The sequence below is a fragment of the Protopterus annectens genome, chromosome 16.part0 (genome assembly GCF_019279795.1).
Source record: "Protopterus annectens isolate FY-2018-M chromosome 16.part0, PAN1.0, whole genome shotgun sequence".
Classification (NCBI taxonomy): domain Eukaryota; kingdom Metazoa; phylum Chordata; order Ceratodontiformes; family Protopteridae; genus Protopterus; species Protopterus annectens.
The window spans coordinates 69,943,745-69,960,431 of NC_056750.1; the positions used below are offsets into that span (position 1 = coordinate 69,943,745).

Sequence of the window (16,687 nt, forward strand, 5' to 3'; positions counted from 1 at the left end):
GATTAAGGATTGTTCACCCTCACTGCAGTGTGATGTAACAGATTAAGGATTGTTCACCCTCACTGCAGTGTAATGTAACAGATTAAGGATTGTTCACCCTCACTGCAGTGTAATGTAACAGATTAAGGATTGTTCACCCTCACTGCAGTGTGATGTAACAGATTAAGGATTGTTCACCCTCACTGCAGTGTGATGTAACAGATTAAGGATTGTTCACCCTCACTGCAGTGTGATGTAACAGATTAAGGATTGTTCACCCTCACTGCAGTGTGATGTAACAGATTAAGGATTGTTCACCCTCACTGCAGTGTGATGTAACAGATTAAGGATTGTTCACCCTCACTGCAGTGTGATGTAACAGATTAAGGATTGTTCACCCTCACTGCAGTGTGATGTAACAGATTAAGGATTGTTCACCCTCACTGCAGTGTGATGTAACAGATTAAGGATTGTTCACCCTCACTGCAGTGTGATGTAAACAGAGCCGTTCATTCTTTCCTTGCTTTCCTCATTGTTTTTCCTTTTAAGGACTACAAAAAGTAAATGCCACATTGGTAAGTACCACTTGTCTGATGCTTTGTTTTCCAGAAATACTAGCCATGGCCCGTGAAATTGTTTGTGGTGGTTCTTTGGATGAACACAAATCCTTGACTGTAACTACTTTGCTGATTTCCTTGCTGCAGGAAGAACCTTTGCCCAGTGGCTGCACAGATGGGGTATTCTGTGGTGTGCGCTATTTTCACTGCCCTTCCAACAAGGCCATCTTTGTGAAGCTGAAGTACTGCCGACCTGACTCCCGTTTCATCTCACTACAGACTCCGGCCAATCAGATTGAGAGATGTAACTCTGTAGGTAAAGGCAATCATGTGAATAAAATTTTTAATACCAACCAACAGCTTGCTGAAATTATACTGTTATAGTTGCATGATGGTTACAGGATGTGGAATACGCTGAATAACTGGGAAATAGATGGACTACTCATATTCCAGATATGCAGAGTGGTTGGAACAGCTGTGCAGTGTTGGCAAGAATGTGGTCAATGCATAATGTGCATTGGTGAAGAAATTAAGGTGTTATATAGCATGGAGTATACATAATGTGGATCAAGTCTAAACTGTATATGGTAAAGGAGACAGACTTGTTGGGGAGGTTAGTTGATTAAAGGTCCAGGGAAATGTATCACTATTATTGAAGTAACAGAAGAAGCAATACAATGCATGATTGATTTAGCTCCTCACAGAATGTAAGGATGGGTGGAGTCGAAAAGGGTCGGTATGAGATGCTGGAATAGGACTATAGTGAAAATTGTATAAAACAGAGTAGCATAAGGTACAGTTTCAAGTCCAATCCATGAATTTCAGTTCTCTGAACTTGGTTAACCAAAATATTGTTCTCCTTAAAGAAGATATTTTGTGAAACAAATACTGACATTTATTTTTCTTTAGAGGCCCTGCACCTGTTCTACTTCTTATCACCTCCAAGAGGGCTGCATTTCATATAAAGAACAAGATGTGTGGTTTTCAGTAATGTTTTTATTGTGATGTTCAATTTAAAGAGTTGTTTTCAGTAAAACAATGTTGCTGTAGTACAGTTGGTGTCACATATGTCACTGAAACTAGATGTCTAGTTCAGAACCAGATGGCAACCTAGGTCAGATATAACTAAAAATCAGTGGCACCTTAGTGCAGCAAAAGGGGTACGTCAGTCTTATACTGACGGGTGTGCATCCCATAGAAAGTGCAGCATAAAATGGGATAGTCCTGTACTAAGGGGCATACCACCCCTTAGAAATAGTAACATAAGAGGGGGCAGTCCTATACTAGTAGCTGTACCACCCCTTAGAGATAGTAACATAAGAGGAGGCAGTCTTTGGAGAGCGTACCACCCCTTAGAGATAGTAACATAAGAAGGGCAGTCCTATACTGGCGGGTGTGCAACCCATAGAAAGTGAAGTATAAGAGGGGGCAGTCCTATACTGGTGGGTGCATCACCCCTTAGAGACGGCAACATAAGAGGGGCAGTCCTATACTGGTGGGTGTGCATCCCATAGAAAGTGCAACATAAGATGGGGGTAGTCCTGTACTAGTGGGCATACCACCCCTTAGAGATAGTAATATAAGAGTGGGTAGTCCTGTACTAGTGGGCATACCACCCCTTAGAGATAGTAATATAAGAGGGGGCAGTCCTATACTAGTGGCCATACCATCCCTTAGACATAGTAACATAAGAGGGGGCAGTCCTATACTGGTGGGTGTACCACCCATTAGCAATAGTAACATAAGAGGGGCAGTCCTATACTGGTGGGTGTGCATCCCATAGAAAGTGCAACATAAGATGGGGGTAGTCCTGTACTAGTGGGCATACCACCCCTTAGAGATAGTAATATAAGAGTGGGTAGTCCTGTACTAGTGGGCATACCACCCCTTAGAGATAGTAATATAAGAGGGGGCAGTCCTATACTAGTGGCCGTACCATCCCTTAGACATAGTAACATAAGAGGGGGCAGTCCTATACTGGTGGGTGTACCACCCATTAGCAATAGTAACATAAGAGGGGGCAGTCCTATACTGGTGGAAGTACCACCCCTTAGAGATAGTAACATAAGAGGAGGCAGTCCTATACTGGTGGAAGTACCACCCCTTAGAGATAGTAACATAAGAGGGGGCAGTCCTATACTGGTGGAAGTACCACCCCTTAGAGATAGTAACATAAGAGGGGGCAGTCCTATACTGGTTGCTGTACCACCCCTTAGCGATAGTAACATAAGAAGGGTAGTCCTGTACTGGTGGGTGTGCAACTCAATGGAAGTGCAGCTTAAGAGGAGGCAGTCCTTTGCTGGTGGGTGTACCAACCCTTACAGATAGTAACTTAAGAGGGGGCAGTCCTATACTGGTGGGTGTGCAACCCATAGAAAGTGAAGTATAAGAGGGGGCAGTTCTATACTGGTAGGTGTACCACCCCTTAGAGACGATAACATAAGAGGGACAGTCCTATACTGGTGGGTGTGCATCCCATAGAAAGTGCAACATAAGATGGGGTAGTCCTGTACTAGTGGGCATACCACCCCTTAGAGATAGTAATATAAGGGGGGCAGTCCTACACCGGTGGATGAGCCATCCTTTAGTGATGGTAATATAAAAGGGAGAGTAGTACACTGGTGGGGGTGCCATCCTTTAGAGATATTGAACTTGGGTTCCACCTTCAAATTCTACAATTGCTGCTGTTGCTGTCATTTTGAGGATCTAGGTGGAAACGAATTAACTCAAAATATTATTTACAAAGAGAATGGGATTTTTATAGTGTCTTGGCCAGCAGTTACCATAAAACTGGTACAAATAGTTTCCAGGCTATGCAGTGGGTGAGTGTATGCATAAAGGTTGTCATCACAGATTCAGTTGTTTCTGTATTAATTTTAATAACTGTATTCAGAATCACTTTGATAAGAAACAAATGCATTTTTTTTGTCCACTGTGATCATAGAATTCAGTTTTGCTAATTGAATTATTTAATTTTATTTTGAATTTAACTGGGGTAGAGCACTGATCCCATTGGGACCCATTTCAGTCTCAGTTCAAGGAAAATACAATAATAAAATTTAAAATGTGTGTACCTGAATGACTTGCAGTGGAAAACTGGGCTGTTTTTGCTTCTACTTAGGTTTACGCTCAGATGACTAGAGAAATTATGAGGAAATTGTAAAATGCGTTTGTCTTTTTCTGTGTAAAGCGGATAGTGAAAGGTAGGAGTGGAATGAGCAGGTTTGTAAAAGTGGAACTGAAAAAGTCAGTCACACATGTGAGTTAATGTTTCCATGGGATGGGCCAGAACTGTTGAACTGGAGGATCTAGAAGTATCGGGATGTGTTGTTTTACTCATAAGATTGTTTTTTCTGTATTCCAGCGTTCAAGGAATACACTAGTGAGACAGTTCAAGAAGACACCCCCCCAGAATCAGGCAAAGACTGTGGGGAGAAGATGATTGGATGGAAACGAGGGATCCAAGGTCACTGCAATTCCTGCTATCTGGATGCTACACTTTTCTGGTGAGTCCGTTAATGACGGAATGTGTAGGGAAGTCAACGTGTAATTGCAATTCACGAGTAAACAAACTCAGCACTGAATGAGCAAGGCAAATGGATGAAAAAGTAGTGAGAAAGTGATGGAAAAAGGTCTGTTTAAGTCTGTGAGTAAATGTTAGTTCATTTAAGTAGTAGACAGTTATGGTAATATGAGTGAGTAAGTAAGTAGGAGAGGGGATGTGTGTGTCAATGAATTAGAGAGCAAGAGAATGGAGTAAATGTGTTTACGCTTGTAGCTGTGAACAGTTTTTATACATGCATGTAGAATGCAGTATGTAAATTAGTTTGACTGAGTTTGCACCTTAGGGATATATTAATTCACATGAGTGCATGTAGTTGGGGTGGGGATGTTTTTACAGATGTTTTTAGATGTTGAGAAGGAGCAGGTTTAGGATGTACAGTAACTGAAGATAGCATTAATCATTGACACTTTTGATGACATCAGAACTGCACAAGTGTTAATGAAAGCAACTTTGACTTGCATAAAAGCTGATTTGCTTTGTGCAAGATGTCCAGACTGTAGCAATTTCTGCCTTCTGAAATTGCCTGAAATGTCTACTTTCACTCTTGTTTTAGAGGATTATAACAGCTTCGGATGGCTTTGAGGTACTGATCACCAAGTCTTTGATTCCTGCCGTATATCATGTGACTCATTGGCAGAGGAGGGTGTGCATTTCTTTGATAAGTTCTTACTTGAGTTTACAGGGACTGCGTACATGTGCTAGCTTGCTACTTCGTGATGACTGGGGACATGAGTAGGGCACATGATGGGGACCCGCCTGCCCACTACATGTTCATTGCTGGCATTGCATAGTCCACTGCATTCCATGGAGCCAGCAAAAGCATGAGTAGTAATACAGCCCTTCTGAGAACATCTGTGGACAAATTCCAGCATTTGATAAAAGATCCATCCAGGTAAGTCATGCATGTCACCATCTGCACCCTGCCATGGATGAAGAGATGTTGGAGATCAAAGAACAGGTAAGCCATCAGGTTAGATGTCATCATTGTCATCACAAATAAAATGACAGCAAACGGAGAGTGGAGGGAGTTTTACTAGATGTCCTGTAAACTCCTTCACACTAAACATTCCTTTATCACTTGTGTTGTGTTTGTGAGTTACTCTGAAGTGCAGAAACAGAAGTAGCTGTGAGTCACCCCTGCTTTGTATATCCTCTTCTCTCTTGGGAGGGGATGAGTGAATAAAATACAATTATAGTAGGTGAAAGCTGCCCTTCAGGAAGCACATCTGTGTCTCACTGTTTGGTGACCCTGCAAGCATGAGGTAGGACTGTTTCTCATTTGTGTTGACAACTTGACAGTAGGTTTTAGGACTGTAAGCACTGTGCAATTTTTTCAGTCTTATAGTAATCTAATTTTGCATGTAAATACTTTCCTTCTTGCCAACAGCATGTTTGCCTTCAGCTCTGTGCTTGACACTGTCCTCCTTCGACCACCAAACAAGAATGACAGTGACTCGTACTGTGAGACACGGGATCTTCTGCGCACTGAAATCGTCAACCCTCTTAGAAAGTAAGTAGGCACAAAAGCAGCATGCTATAATTTTACAAAGATTGTAATGGTGTATTTCGTTAATATATTCAGTAAGTTCTCACGCACCGTCCCCAGACAGTGCACCAATGCATCATAGCATGACAGTGATGGCAACTGTAAACCCTTCTTTTTTCTTTTTTATATATTTGTGCAGTCCTAAACTTTATAGTTCTCACTGTGTGATGCGCATTCCCATCTCCTACTAACAAAGTCATTAGATGTTGGTGAATGTGGTACTGTGGGCATCATGGACATAAAGCAGTATAGATTTTTGTTGGGACTTTTGCCTCAGTTTTGTTTTTGTCAGAATACATTGTAGTGGTAATGAGCTGTTTTGGTCTTGCAGTCGTTCTGTGCCCCTCTTCATTAAAACATCAGTGATGCTGTATTTCAATATGAGCTCATATGAACAATAAAAGAAGGTATTCTTTCCTAAAGCAGTGCATCCCTGGCCTGTCACTTAATATATTTGCAGTATATGAACTTCACCAGTAGATGCAGCTAGATTATCTCTTGCTAGTCGTGTAGTGCTGAGTGATAAAATGCTGCCCGAGACCCAGATGACCCAGGTTTGAGGACTGGCCCATGTACGGGAGAAGTTAATCAGGAAGTCATTGATTATTTGTTTGCCTTTAACTAGACATGTTGCTACAAATAATCATAAACCATAATACATACAATTGCGTCTAAATACATTTAAAATTAATCAAGCAACAAAATCCTTGTCTCTTGGGAGTTAAGAAACTAAAAAGATTTCCAGAATACTGTATGAAATGTGTGTGATTAAAGGCACCTCTTGAACACATACAGGGTGTCGCATTCAAAAAACTGGCAGAGTAGAAAGATCTCTCAACTTAGAAGCATAACTTATTTAATTTGCTTTGTTTACTTGGACAGTACAGCTGGACCCAAAGCCCTCTGCAGTGGAGGCCGGGGAAGAAAAGGTCTGTACACATAAAACTTAAGAACAATGCATTCTAGTACCATATTTTCACATTCTATGCAAATACTAAGCCATTATATGTATATAATATTAATATGTTATACAGCTGTATGACATAGTAACACAAAATGGCTTCTGAAAACACTTAATACATATCAGGAATAGGAATAGTAAATTGTAGAAGTGTTTAAATAATGTTGTAGTTTTAGTACTGAGGTGGTTCAACAGAATTTGTACAGCACTTGTTGTTGATGACGTAATAGTTGATAACGTTATCCTTACCATGAAAATGACATGACAAGAGTTAAGGAGGAATTGTTTTAGTTTCATTTTGAAGATGTGGATTTTCAGCGAGTCTAATAGGGAGTGGGATGGAATTCCATGCCTTAGCGACATGGCTGGAATACAGGGCATCTCCATCTATGTTGGACTTTTGAACCATGAGAAGATGTTTATCAGTAGAGGGCAGTTGCCAGTGTAACTTTATAGCAATTCGCATAGGGAAGGGCACCTTTCCCAGTGATGTACTCCATTTTATGCTACTTGTAGTTGAATCAGAGGTAGTGGGGAAGCTCTAGCCAGATTAGCTACTTAAGGGCAGTGATGAGAGGAATAAGGTTACTGGATGTGAATTTAGCTGTTTATTTATTTACATTTGTTTACTGGGTAGTGCCCAACAGGGCTGGTGGCCTGTTTTCAGTGGAGACCTGGGGAGAAAAGCTCCAGAAAATACAAGACAGATAAAAATATACACAAATACATTAGTAAGAATCAAAAATAATTACCATACAAAATTTTGCAAACAAAAAGATTAATTAGATAATATTCTTCATTATAGCTACATTATAAATGCAAATCACAGGGATCTGGATAACTAAGTAATAACTGATAACAGGCAGAGAGCAGACCTAACTGAAAAGACGTGTGCCAGTGTTACAGAAATATTGAGGTTTTGGATTATCGAAATATGTACAGACCAAAAAGGCAGTGAAGAAGCAGTTTGATTGTAACATTTTAGGATGACTAGCCATTGAGCTGTAATAGCAGAAATGAGTATAGGTGAGGTAAAAATGAGCGTAGGAGTGGAAGAGTACGAGAGAGGAGTTATCCAGGGGGATTACAGGGCAGGGCCACTTGCTTTAGGATGTTCTTTTGTTTTAAATGAAGACTAGCAGGGGGGTGCATTGTATGCTTAGGGGAAGAGCATTCCAGGGCTTAGCTACTTTGAGTAGAGGGATTCACCATGGTAGTTATGTCACTGTGTTATTCTGAGCAGTGGCTTATCGGAAAACTTAAGAGACCTGCTGTTTAGCTGTAGTTGGAGTAAGGTAGCTATGAGGGTTGTGTATGATTTTGTGGGCAAGGGTAAGTTGATTTAAGGTTAACAGATTTGGAAGTTCTAACCAGTTAAGTTGAAGAAGAGCCGAACAATGATGGCTTTTAAGGGAATGGTTTGTGGCAAACTTTGTAATTTTGTTGTAGCAGGATTCAAGGTTGTGCAGGTCAGCCTTGTGTAAGTTGGTAAATATATGACAGCAGTAGAGAAGTGTAGAGAGTAGTTGAGATCTAGCTGTGGCTAGTTTGGATTGAGGTGTTAGGTAAGGTTTGGCTCTATAGAGAACACAGAATTTGAAATTGACTTTTTTGATTGTTTGGGAAATATGAATATTAAATGTGAGATGATCATCTATTGTAATACCTAGGAGTTTGGCCTGGTTTGTTGGCTCAGTTATGGTACCATTTGTAGAGTGAATAGAGAGGTGTAGATAGTTGGACTTGGTAGTTTTGTTTGTCAAGATTATTACTTTTGTCTTATTTGGGTTTAGAATGAGTTGGTGGTTTGATAAGAATATTTCAACTTCTTGGAAAGCTTTTTGCATCTTTTGTTTTAGTTCTTGTGGAGAAGGGACGAAGCAGATAAGAGAAGTATCATCTGTGTATTGTATGATTGAGGCAAGTTGGGTTGCTGTATTATGGTTATTAGTAAATATGATAAAGAGAAGGGGGCTAAATATTGAACCTTGGGTTACTCCAGTGGCTACTGGTAGTAGTGGGGAGAGTTTGTTTTCCCATTTAGTAGCATGTTGACGATTTGATAGATAACTGAGAAACCATGACAGGGATGCTGGACTGCGATTGTATGTAGCGAGTACATAGTGAATTTATTGTAGCGCTGTTAGTTTGTCATGTGGTCTGAAAATTGGTGAGGCATATAGAAGTGAGGGAAGAAGACAGGATGAGACAATGGTTGTTCTGCTGTTTTCACTGAGATAGTGTTTAACTCTGTATAAGAAACCCAGCTTTGGTGTTTTTAGCTTGTTGAATATGGAAGTCAAATTTCAAGTTCACGCCAGTAGTGACATATAGTAAATTAGTGCTGGAGACTACTTCATTTATTGCAGTGTCAGAGGATGTGATTTTGAAGTTTGTTTTGCAATCAGTATTGGACTTCAGAGTAAAAAGGAGTAGTTTTGTCATCTTTGGATTCAGGATGAGGGCCTGATTTATACAATTTATTTATTTATTGACATTTGTTAACCGGGTTTGTTTGTGGCCCATTTTCAGTGGAGACCCGAGGAGAAAAGCTCCAGTAGTACATTTAAAACAAGTACAATTATAAACAATATTGATATAATAGCAGTTATAGCAAAACGATTCACATATGTTGGGTTACATGCATAAAGTTAAAGTTGCATTAAAAAGAAGCTAAGTAACAATTTTACATTGATATAGTTCAGTAGGTCAACAATAAACATTTTTTGTTTGTATAAAATTGTGCAATTGCATAGTAGACCCACTGGAGAGAGGTGTAATGAGGTACTAAGTATGGTCCTTTTGAGGGTACATAAAGGGAAGGAAGACTAGGTAGGGTCATAGCAAGGGCAGGTTCTGGAATTGAGAACATAAGCTTTTAGTTCATTTTTAAAGTGTGAGGTGTGGGAGATTGAACGTAAGTCAAGGGGAAGTTTGTTCCAAGCATGGGCAAGGGAGTATTTGTAGAGTAGTTTGCCTACTGACCTTTTTGGGTTGTAGATATCAAGTAATTGTTGGTTAGAAGTACAGAGGGTCCAGGATGGGATGTAGATGGAGAACTAAGGAAGATAGAGATGGACAGAAGGAGGGTTTATAAAGAATAGAGTGTAGCATATGAAATTAATAAGATAACAGAAATTGGGGAAGTTCAAGCCATTGAAGAGAGTTTAAAGAAATGCAGTGGTGTGAGTTGTATGGGGAGTTGGTAATGAATCTGGCTATTTTATGGTAAGTCTGTTGCAGTTTGTTTAGAGTGGAGGCCTGGATATTGGTAAGAACTGGGGCGGCGTATAAGAGGGAGGGGAGGAGGAGTGCCTGGCCCAGGGTAAGTCTAGATTCAGGAGTTAGGAATTTTGTGTTCTGATATAGCAGACCTAGTTTCTGGTTTGTTTTTTTTATACATTGGAGTATGTGTAGGTTGAACTTGAGTTTGTCATCGATAATGACCCCTAGGAGTTTTGTGTGGGTGTCAGGTTGGATGTTTGTATTGTTAGAAGATGTAATAAAAAAGGAGGTTTTGTGATGAGAAAGAGAATGGGGAAGGAAAAGTAGGAGTTTGGTCTTTTTGGGGTTTAGGATCAATAGGTTGTGAGAGCGCCATTGTTCAGTGGATAGTAGGGCCTGTTGGGTCAGGGAGTGTAGTTCAGGAATGTTATTTGAGATGGATATAAGTGTGGAGTCATCGGCATACTGAATAAGGGAGGATTCTTTGCCCAGGATGGAGCCTTGGGGAACACCAGTGGAGATGGGAAGGAAAGGTGAGGAGGATGAGAGCCATTTGACAGATTGTTCCCTGCCAGATAGGTAACTATTAAACCAGGCAAATGCAGAGGGGGATAGGTGGAGATTTGCGAGTTTGGATAGTAGTAGAGGATGAGAGACAGTATTGAAGGCTTTGGAGAGATCTAAGAAGAGACAAGAAATTGTTGTCTAGGACCTCCGCAATGATGTGAAGGAGAGGAGAGCAGTGGTGGTGTGGTGAGGACAAAATCCATGTTGGGTAGGGGTAAGTAAGTGGTGTGTGAGGAGGTGATTGAGAAGCTGTGAGTGAATGCATTTTTCTAATATCTTAGAGAGTGGGAACAGAATGGCAGTGGGTCGGTAGTTTGAGGGGTCAGTGGAGTTTCCAGCTTTATGAAGAGGGATAGTGAAGAAAGATTTCCAAAGGGTGGGGACAGTTGATTCCAGAATAGATCGATTAATTAGTATAGATACAGGGTAGGCAATTGAGTCAGCAGCAAGTTTGAGGAATGTAGGAAATAGATTGTCAGTGGACGGAGAGCAAGGTTTTAGCTTGAGTAGTAGAGATTTGATGTAAGTAATGGGAACTGGCTCAAAAGAAAACAGTTGTGTTAGTGAGACTTGGAGAGGTGGGTGTCGAAGTAGAGTTTGGCTTAGAGGTTACCAGATTTTGGATGGAAGAGATGGTGTTTATTCAGGAGGGTAGCTATTTTTTGAGAGGAAGAGTTAGGGTATGGGGAGGGATTAGAGGGCTTTCCAGAATAAAGGATGTTGTTGAGAGTTCACCAAAATTTTCGAGGATTGGATTTGTTGTTAAGCTGAGCAGAGCTATAGTATAACTTTTTGTCATTAGTTGTATGTTTTTTTGCAAGGTTCCTCAGTTGCCTGTATTTTTGAAGAAAAGGTGGTTGTTTAGTTTTAGTCCAGGTTTTCCAAGCATGGTCTCTTTGTTTCATAAGGGACCCTAGTCTCTTTGGAGAGCCAGGGAGCATGATTTGATTTTACTCTGATCTTCCTAGTGGGAGCTAAGGAGTTTAGAGTATTCATGAAGATCCTATTAAAAGTGCTTACAGCATCATTTAGGGGGAGGTGTTTTAGGATGGACCAATCTATGTTGTGGAGAATGGAGTTAAATTGGGATGAATTTAAAAGTCAATAGTTTTCGACAGTCTTTGATAAGGTGGGGTTTAGGAATATGGGAGTAGTGTCTTAAGATGGTGGTAGGGAGATGATCACTGAGAGAGTCAGGTAAGGTGGTGGGATTGTGGTATTGGTGGGGGGGAATTGGTAAGGATCCAGTCTATTATGGAGCTGGAAGTGGAATTTTTATGGAAGCGAGTGGGAGATGTTATAAGTTGGTGGAAGCCGTGTAGGTGAATACTGAGTTGGGGGGAGTCGGTTGTGAGTTTGGACCAATCAATGTTGACATCACCAAGGATAAGCGTCTCGTATGGTATTTTGTGGGAGAACCAGGATAGGATGTTTTCAAGAATGGGTAGATTGCTACCAGGAGGAAGGTAGATAGATGCAATTGCAAGTTTTTTTGTGGGGATTCAGATGGCAGTTAAGGATGATGATTTCAGCTGGGAAGAAGATGGCCATGCCACCACCTTTTTTTACAGGTCTATCAGATCGGAAGATATTATAACCTGGTGGGAGTATTTCACTATTTGAGATTTGTGGCTTGAGCCAGGTTTCAGATAGGAAGAGGATGTGAGGGGTACTGAGAGCTATCCATGAGTGCAGCTCAGTGACTTTATTTACTAGACTCTGAATATTCAATGAGTAAATAGTTAAGTATTTGGATGGAGATGATTGTTGTGACTGAGTTTGGTGACTGTTAGAGGAGTAAGATGGAGGCAGTGTAGAGGTAGTTTTGGGGAGAGAAGAGGGGCCAGGGTTGGGATGGATGTCTCCAGAACAAAGTAGGCTTTTAGTGAGGAGAGAGTGTGTAGTAGATGCTAGATGAAGTTTGTATAGTTTTGACTTAGCTTTGTGGGAAGGTTTAAAAATCTGTATTATGGATAGTTTATATAGACTTGAGATAGAGGTAATAAAGAGATTAGGGGAGATAGTAAAAGATGAAGTAGTTGGTTATATGTTGTATGAGTGAGAAGTTGGTGAACATAGGAGTGGGTCAGAGAGATTGGAGTGGTAAGAGGTGGAGATAGAACAAGGAGTAGTGTAGAAGATATTAGAAAATAATACATGTTGGAATAAAATATGGTCAGATAGAGTAGGTAGAGAGGCAGTGGTATAGAGGAAGTGTTGTTGACAAGATTGACAGATTAGTAAGGTGGTTGTGACAATAGGCAGGAAGTGGAATTGTAGTGGCTAGTGGGACAAGAAGGGAGGAATAGTTGGGTATAAAGGTAATTGTAATGGGGTGGGTGGGAATGGGGGTAGGGTAAGGGAGCTAAGTGAGCCCGAACATAGCGAGGGCGAATGGAGCGGGGCTTAGCACCCTGGTCAAGATGAAGTCATAGAAACAATCAGAAAAAGATAATGAAAAACTAGCTTGAGAGACAAGGATATAAAGTTTCTAAAGGTATAGTCACCACTAATAAAATAAAAAAAATAAAATATGAGCAGAAGTAAGCTTACAAAAGGACACTGGCCTCAACCTACCCAAGTAGATTTACTTGAAGCAAACCTAGTGCTGTATGGTTAAAATAAGCTACAATAGAGAGGGGCTTTGGAGGGGGAGAGAGAGAGATATTACTAGCAGCTAAAAGCAGGGCAAAACATAAAAAAAAACATTAATATGTAAGAGTCTGGACAGTAAAATAGGGCACGTGCATTAGGAAAGGCAATTATGAGTGAGGCTAGAAATGAATTCAGGGAAGGGTAAAGTGCAGAACAGGAGAATATACACAGAAACAGTATGAGGATAGTGGGTAACCAAAGAGAAAGGATAGGAGCTACTGGCGTCTGCTTTTCGTGGTGACTAGCAAACAAAAACACTGTAAATTCTTGTGCTTATAAAGTCTAGCATTAATTAAAAGATTAGCTTATGTAGTAGTTATTTACTGGGACACATACTTCAGTGGTATTATTTTAAGCTTACAATGGTGGCTTCCAGGACAGATAGAGTTGCAGGAGATCTGTTAAGGTCCTCAATCCTGTGTTGCCTGTACTGTTGCCAGGAGAAAACCACAGGGAAAAATCCACTAGGGCTAGAAAAACAGAGAGGAGGGAGATTAGTTATGAGAAATTAATTCAGGAAAAGAGCGAGAGACAAAAATACCATGGGTAGAGAGAAATAAATTAATACAGGTAGGCAGAGACAGTATACCTAGCATTAATTTCCATTGTATGAGTGTCTTACACACATAGCTAGCTAAGAACACAGCAGCGTTTACACCTATGCATAATGTAATGCAGAACAACAGTAGTTAACTGCACAATAAGAGAAGGATCTGAGCACAAAGGACACAGACTTAAACCTGTGGATTGTTAGTAGCCCCAAGACAGCCTTGTGGTTACACATGAGGTGACTAGTAAGGCAACAGCAGCTCCTTCAGATAGTATCGTGAGTGTGCATGTGTGCGTGTGTGTGTGCACGCATGACTGTGTGTGTGTGTGTGTGTGTGTGTGTGTGTGTGTGTGTGTGCGTGCACTTGAGTGTGTGCACGTGAGTGTGTGCATGCGAGAGAGGCCAGTGACCATTCAGCCCGCAAGAAGTGTGGGAGTTAACAATGTCCCTCTGCAGGAATGGTGTGTGTGTGTGTGTGTGTGTGTGTGTGTGTGTGTGTGTGTGTGTGTGTGTGTGTGTGTGTGTGTGTGTGTGTGTGTGTGTGTGTGTGTGAGAGAGAGAGAGAAGCCAACGACCATTCAGCCCACATGAAGTGAAGGAGCTAACTGTGTCACTCTGCAGGAGTGGCGTGTGTGTGTGGGGGTGTGTGTGGGTGTGTGTGGATGTTTGAAGCCAGTGACCTTTCAGCCCACATGAAGTGAGGGAGTTAACTATGTCCCTCTGCAGGAGTGCTCTCTGAAGGAAGGCCCCTACTGATTATAAACAAGTACCAAGTCTGGGGGAGTTTTGAAACTCCATCCAAACACTGGGAGTTTGTCAAATCTTGCACCCATCCTGAGCTGGCTGCATTGGCTATTGTACAGAACTTGCTAGACAACAGAGGGATGGGTTGTAGGTCTAGTATACAAACTTCCATGCAGTTGCCAAGGGTAATGCCACACCAAGATAACCTGATTTATTTGCTTGGCCAGCAGAACATAAGGTTTATACTCCTGGGTTCTTCCTCTGTTTGGGTGACTATAATCTGGTGGGAATTGGAAAAATGCCCTTGTGTGTCTGAAAGAGTACTAGATGTTCTTTGTGTTTCACTGTTGCAGTCATTATATTTGGGTTATCCCTGCCAGGGTAGCCCTCGGCTGGCCCGAATACCAGAGATGTAGTATTTCTGCATCAGTTGCTGTCACTTGAGGTCTGACGTCAGGTCGTCAGTAGTATAAAGTAAGGCAGCTGACGCCATTACATCAGTCTTTCTTGCCGTGGAGCCCAAAGTAGAAGCAGTTCGTACAAGTGCCGGTCGGCTGCTACCTGAGTTTTCATCTACCAAATTGAAGTTGAAGTCTTCTAAAGCTAAGTACCTCGTTGAGGATCCTTTTTTCCTTGCACTAACCAATGTCAGAAAAAGTTAGTAATTGTCTCGCCTGTGGAAAGCAAATACCACATTGAGACTTTCACTCTTACTGCATCACTTGTTTAGGGCCAGACCACAATGTCCCCCATTGTCACTTCTGTGCTTTGTTCAACAGCAGAACTATCCGTTGTCAGGCCCTTATTGTAGCCAGATATCTTTGTTTTCAGTCCTTGAATTCCGATATGGCTACAATAAGCCATCCGACAGCAGATCTTCCAAAAAACATAAAGATAAAGACAGAGACAGACCACAGAGGTCCAAACCTACCAACGATGCATCTGTTAAGCTAGTAGTCAGCTCTTCGGTACTCAGTGAGGCGTTTTGCAGCCCCTGATGCCCGCTTCAGTTGATGCACAGGATGCTACTGAGACCCTTTCGGAGTCTGGTATGCCACAAAACTCTTCTTTGACTAAGGATCCTGTGGTTGTCTCTACTTTGGATGGGTCCGGACCTGCTGAGCAGGCAACAGCTTCTAAGGAAGTCCTTCGCACTACCAAATCTCGACACAAACCGACGTCTTCTTTTGCGACTACCATTCTTTCTAAAGCAACAGAGTTTTTTCGGCCCAGGATACGAACCACACCCCAAGAAACCCGACGACCCACTCTCTGGCGCCTGCTACCTTGCCTCAGTCTCAAATACTTAAAATGGAGGAAGACCTTATCATGCTGATCAGGGGAAGCCCCCATCCAAAAGGAAAAGAGATCTGTCCCCTGTAGTTTTGTCTGAACAAGAGTCAGATGAATCTGGTGCATCTGACTATGTAGACATGCAACCCCCTCTCCACTTACAAGGATTCTGATGCAGAGGATTCCATTCCTTTAGCCTCTCCCCTAGAGGATTTTTCCTTTGGGGAAACCCTGCATACTTTAATGGAGCATTTCCAATGGGTGAGTCAGGACTACCCTCAGTCTAAAAAGAGACTCGGGGAATTCCTAGATCTTCCACAACACAGACTCTTGGCCATCCCCCCAGTTCCTGGATGTTGTGGAGGATGTTTTCCTCGAGTCCAGCTTGACTCCTGATGCCCTACCTCCTGCTCCCAGTAAACCAGACAGGTACTAAAGAGTCCCTGACTCACACAAATATATTTTTAAAAATACAACAGCTGACCCTGAGGTCATTTCTCAAGTGCCAAACGGGATTAAAGCAACTTCTGCTAAGAATCCCACCCTTTCAGACCGAGATTCCCAAGTATTGGACAGATGGGGTAAAAAAGTATACACTTCTGCTACTCTTGCTATCAGGGCACTAAATTGTCAGTTCCATATGCTGAAATTTCAGCAACATACCTTGGAATTCATTAAACAAAAAATGTCTTCCCTTCCTGCTTGGGCAGAACCTAAAGGTTTACAAGAGTTAATGCATTCTGCAAGTCAAGTAACTAAACACACCTTGCACTGTGGTTTTGATGCCCTAGAAGCTTCTTGCAGGGCAGCAGTCACTGGATCTGTCATTAGAAGGCATGCATGGCTTAAGGAACAGCCCCTGCCAGACCATGTCAAATCTAAATTGTTGGATGCCCCCTTGCACAGAGATAACTTATTTGGCACTAAGGCAGAAGAGGTCTTAAAAAAGATGGAAGAAAAAGCAAAATCTATGCAAGCAATTAAGGATTTCTTGCAGGTCCAACCCCTATACACCTCAGCTACTCTTGCTATCATGGCACTAAAT

At 41.6% G+C, this 16,687-nt stretch overlaps 1 protein-coding gene across 1 annotated transcript in view; it reads left to right on the top strand.

Moving 5' to 3' along the window:
• Window positions 1–16,687, top strand: part of LOC122790731 (ubiquitin carboxyl-terminal hydrolase CYLD-like) — an 855,039-nt gene that overhangs the window by 395,068 nt on the left and 443,284 nt on the right. The window contains exons 7-9 of the mRNA XM_044058312.1: window positions 684–852; window positions 3,901–4,042; window positions 5,489–5,611. Of these exons, the coding sequence (XP_043914247.1) occupies window positions 684–852; window positions 3,901–4,042; window positions 5,489–5,611 (434 nt within the window). The remainder of the gene's footprint in view (window positions 1–683; window positions 853–3,900; window positions 4,043–5,488; window positions 5,612–16,687) is intronic.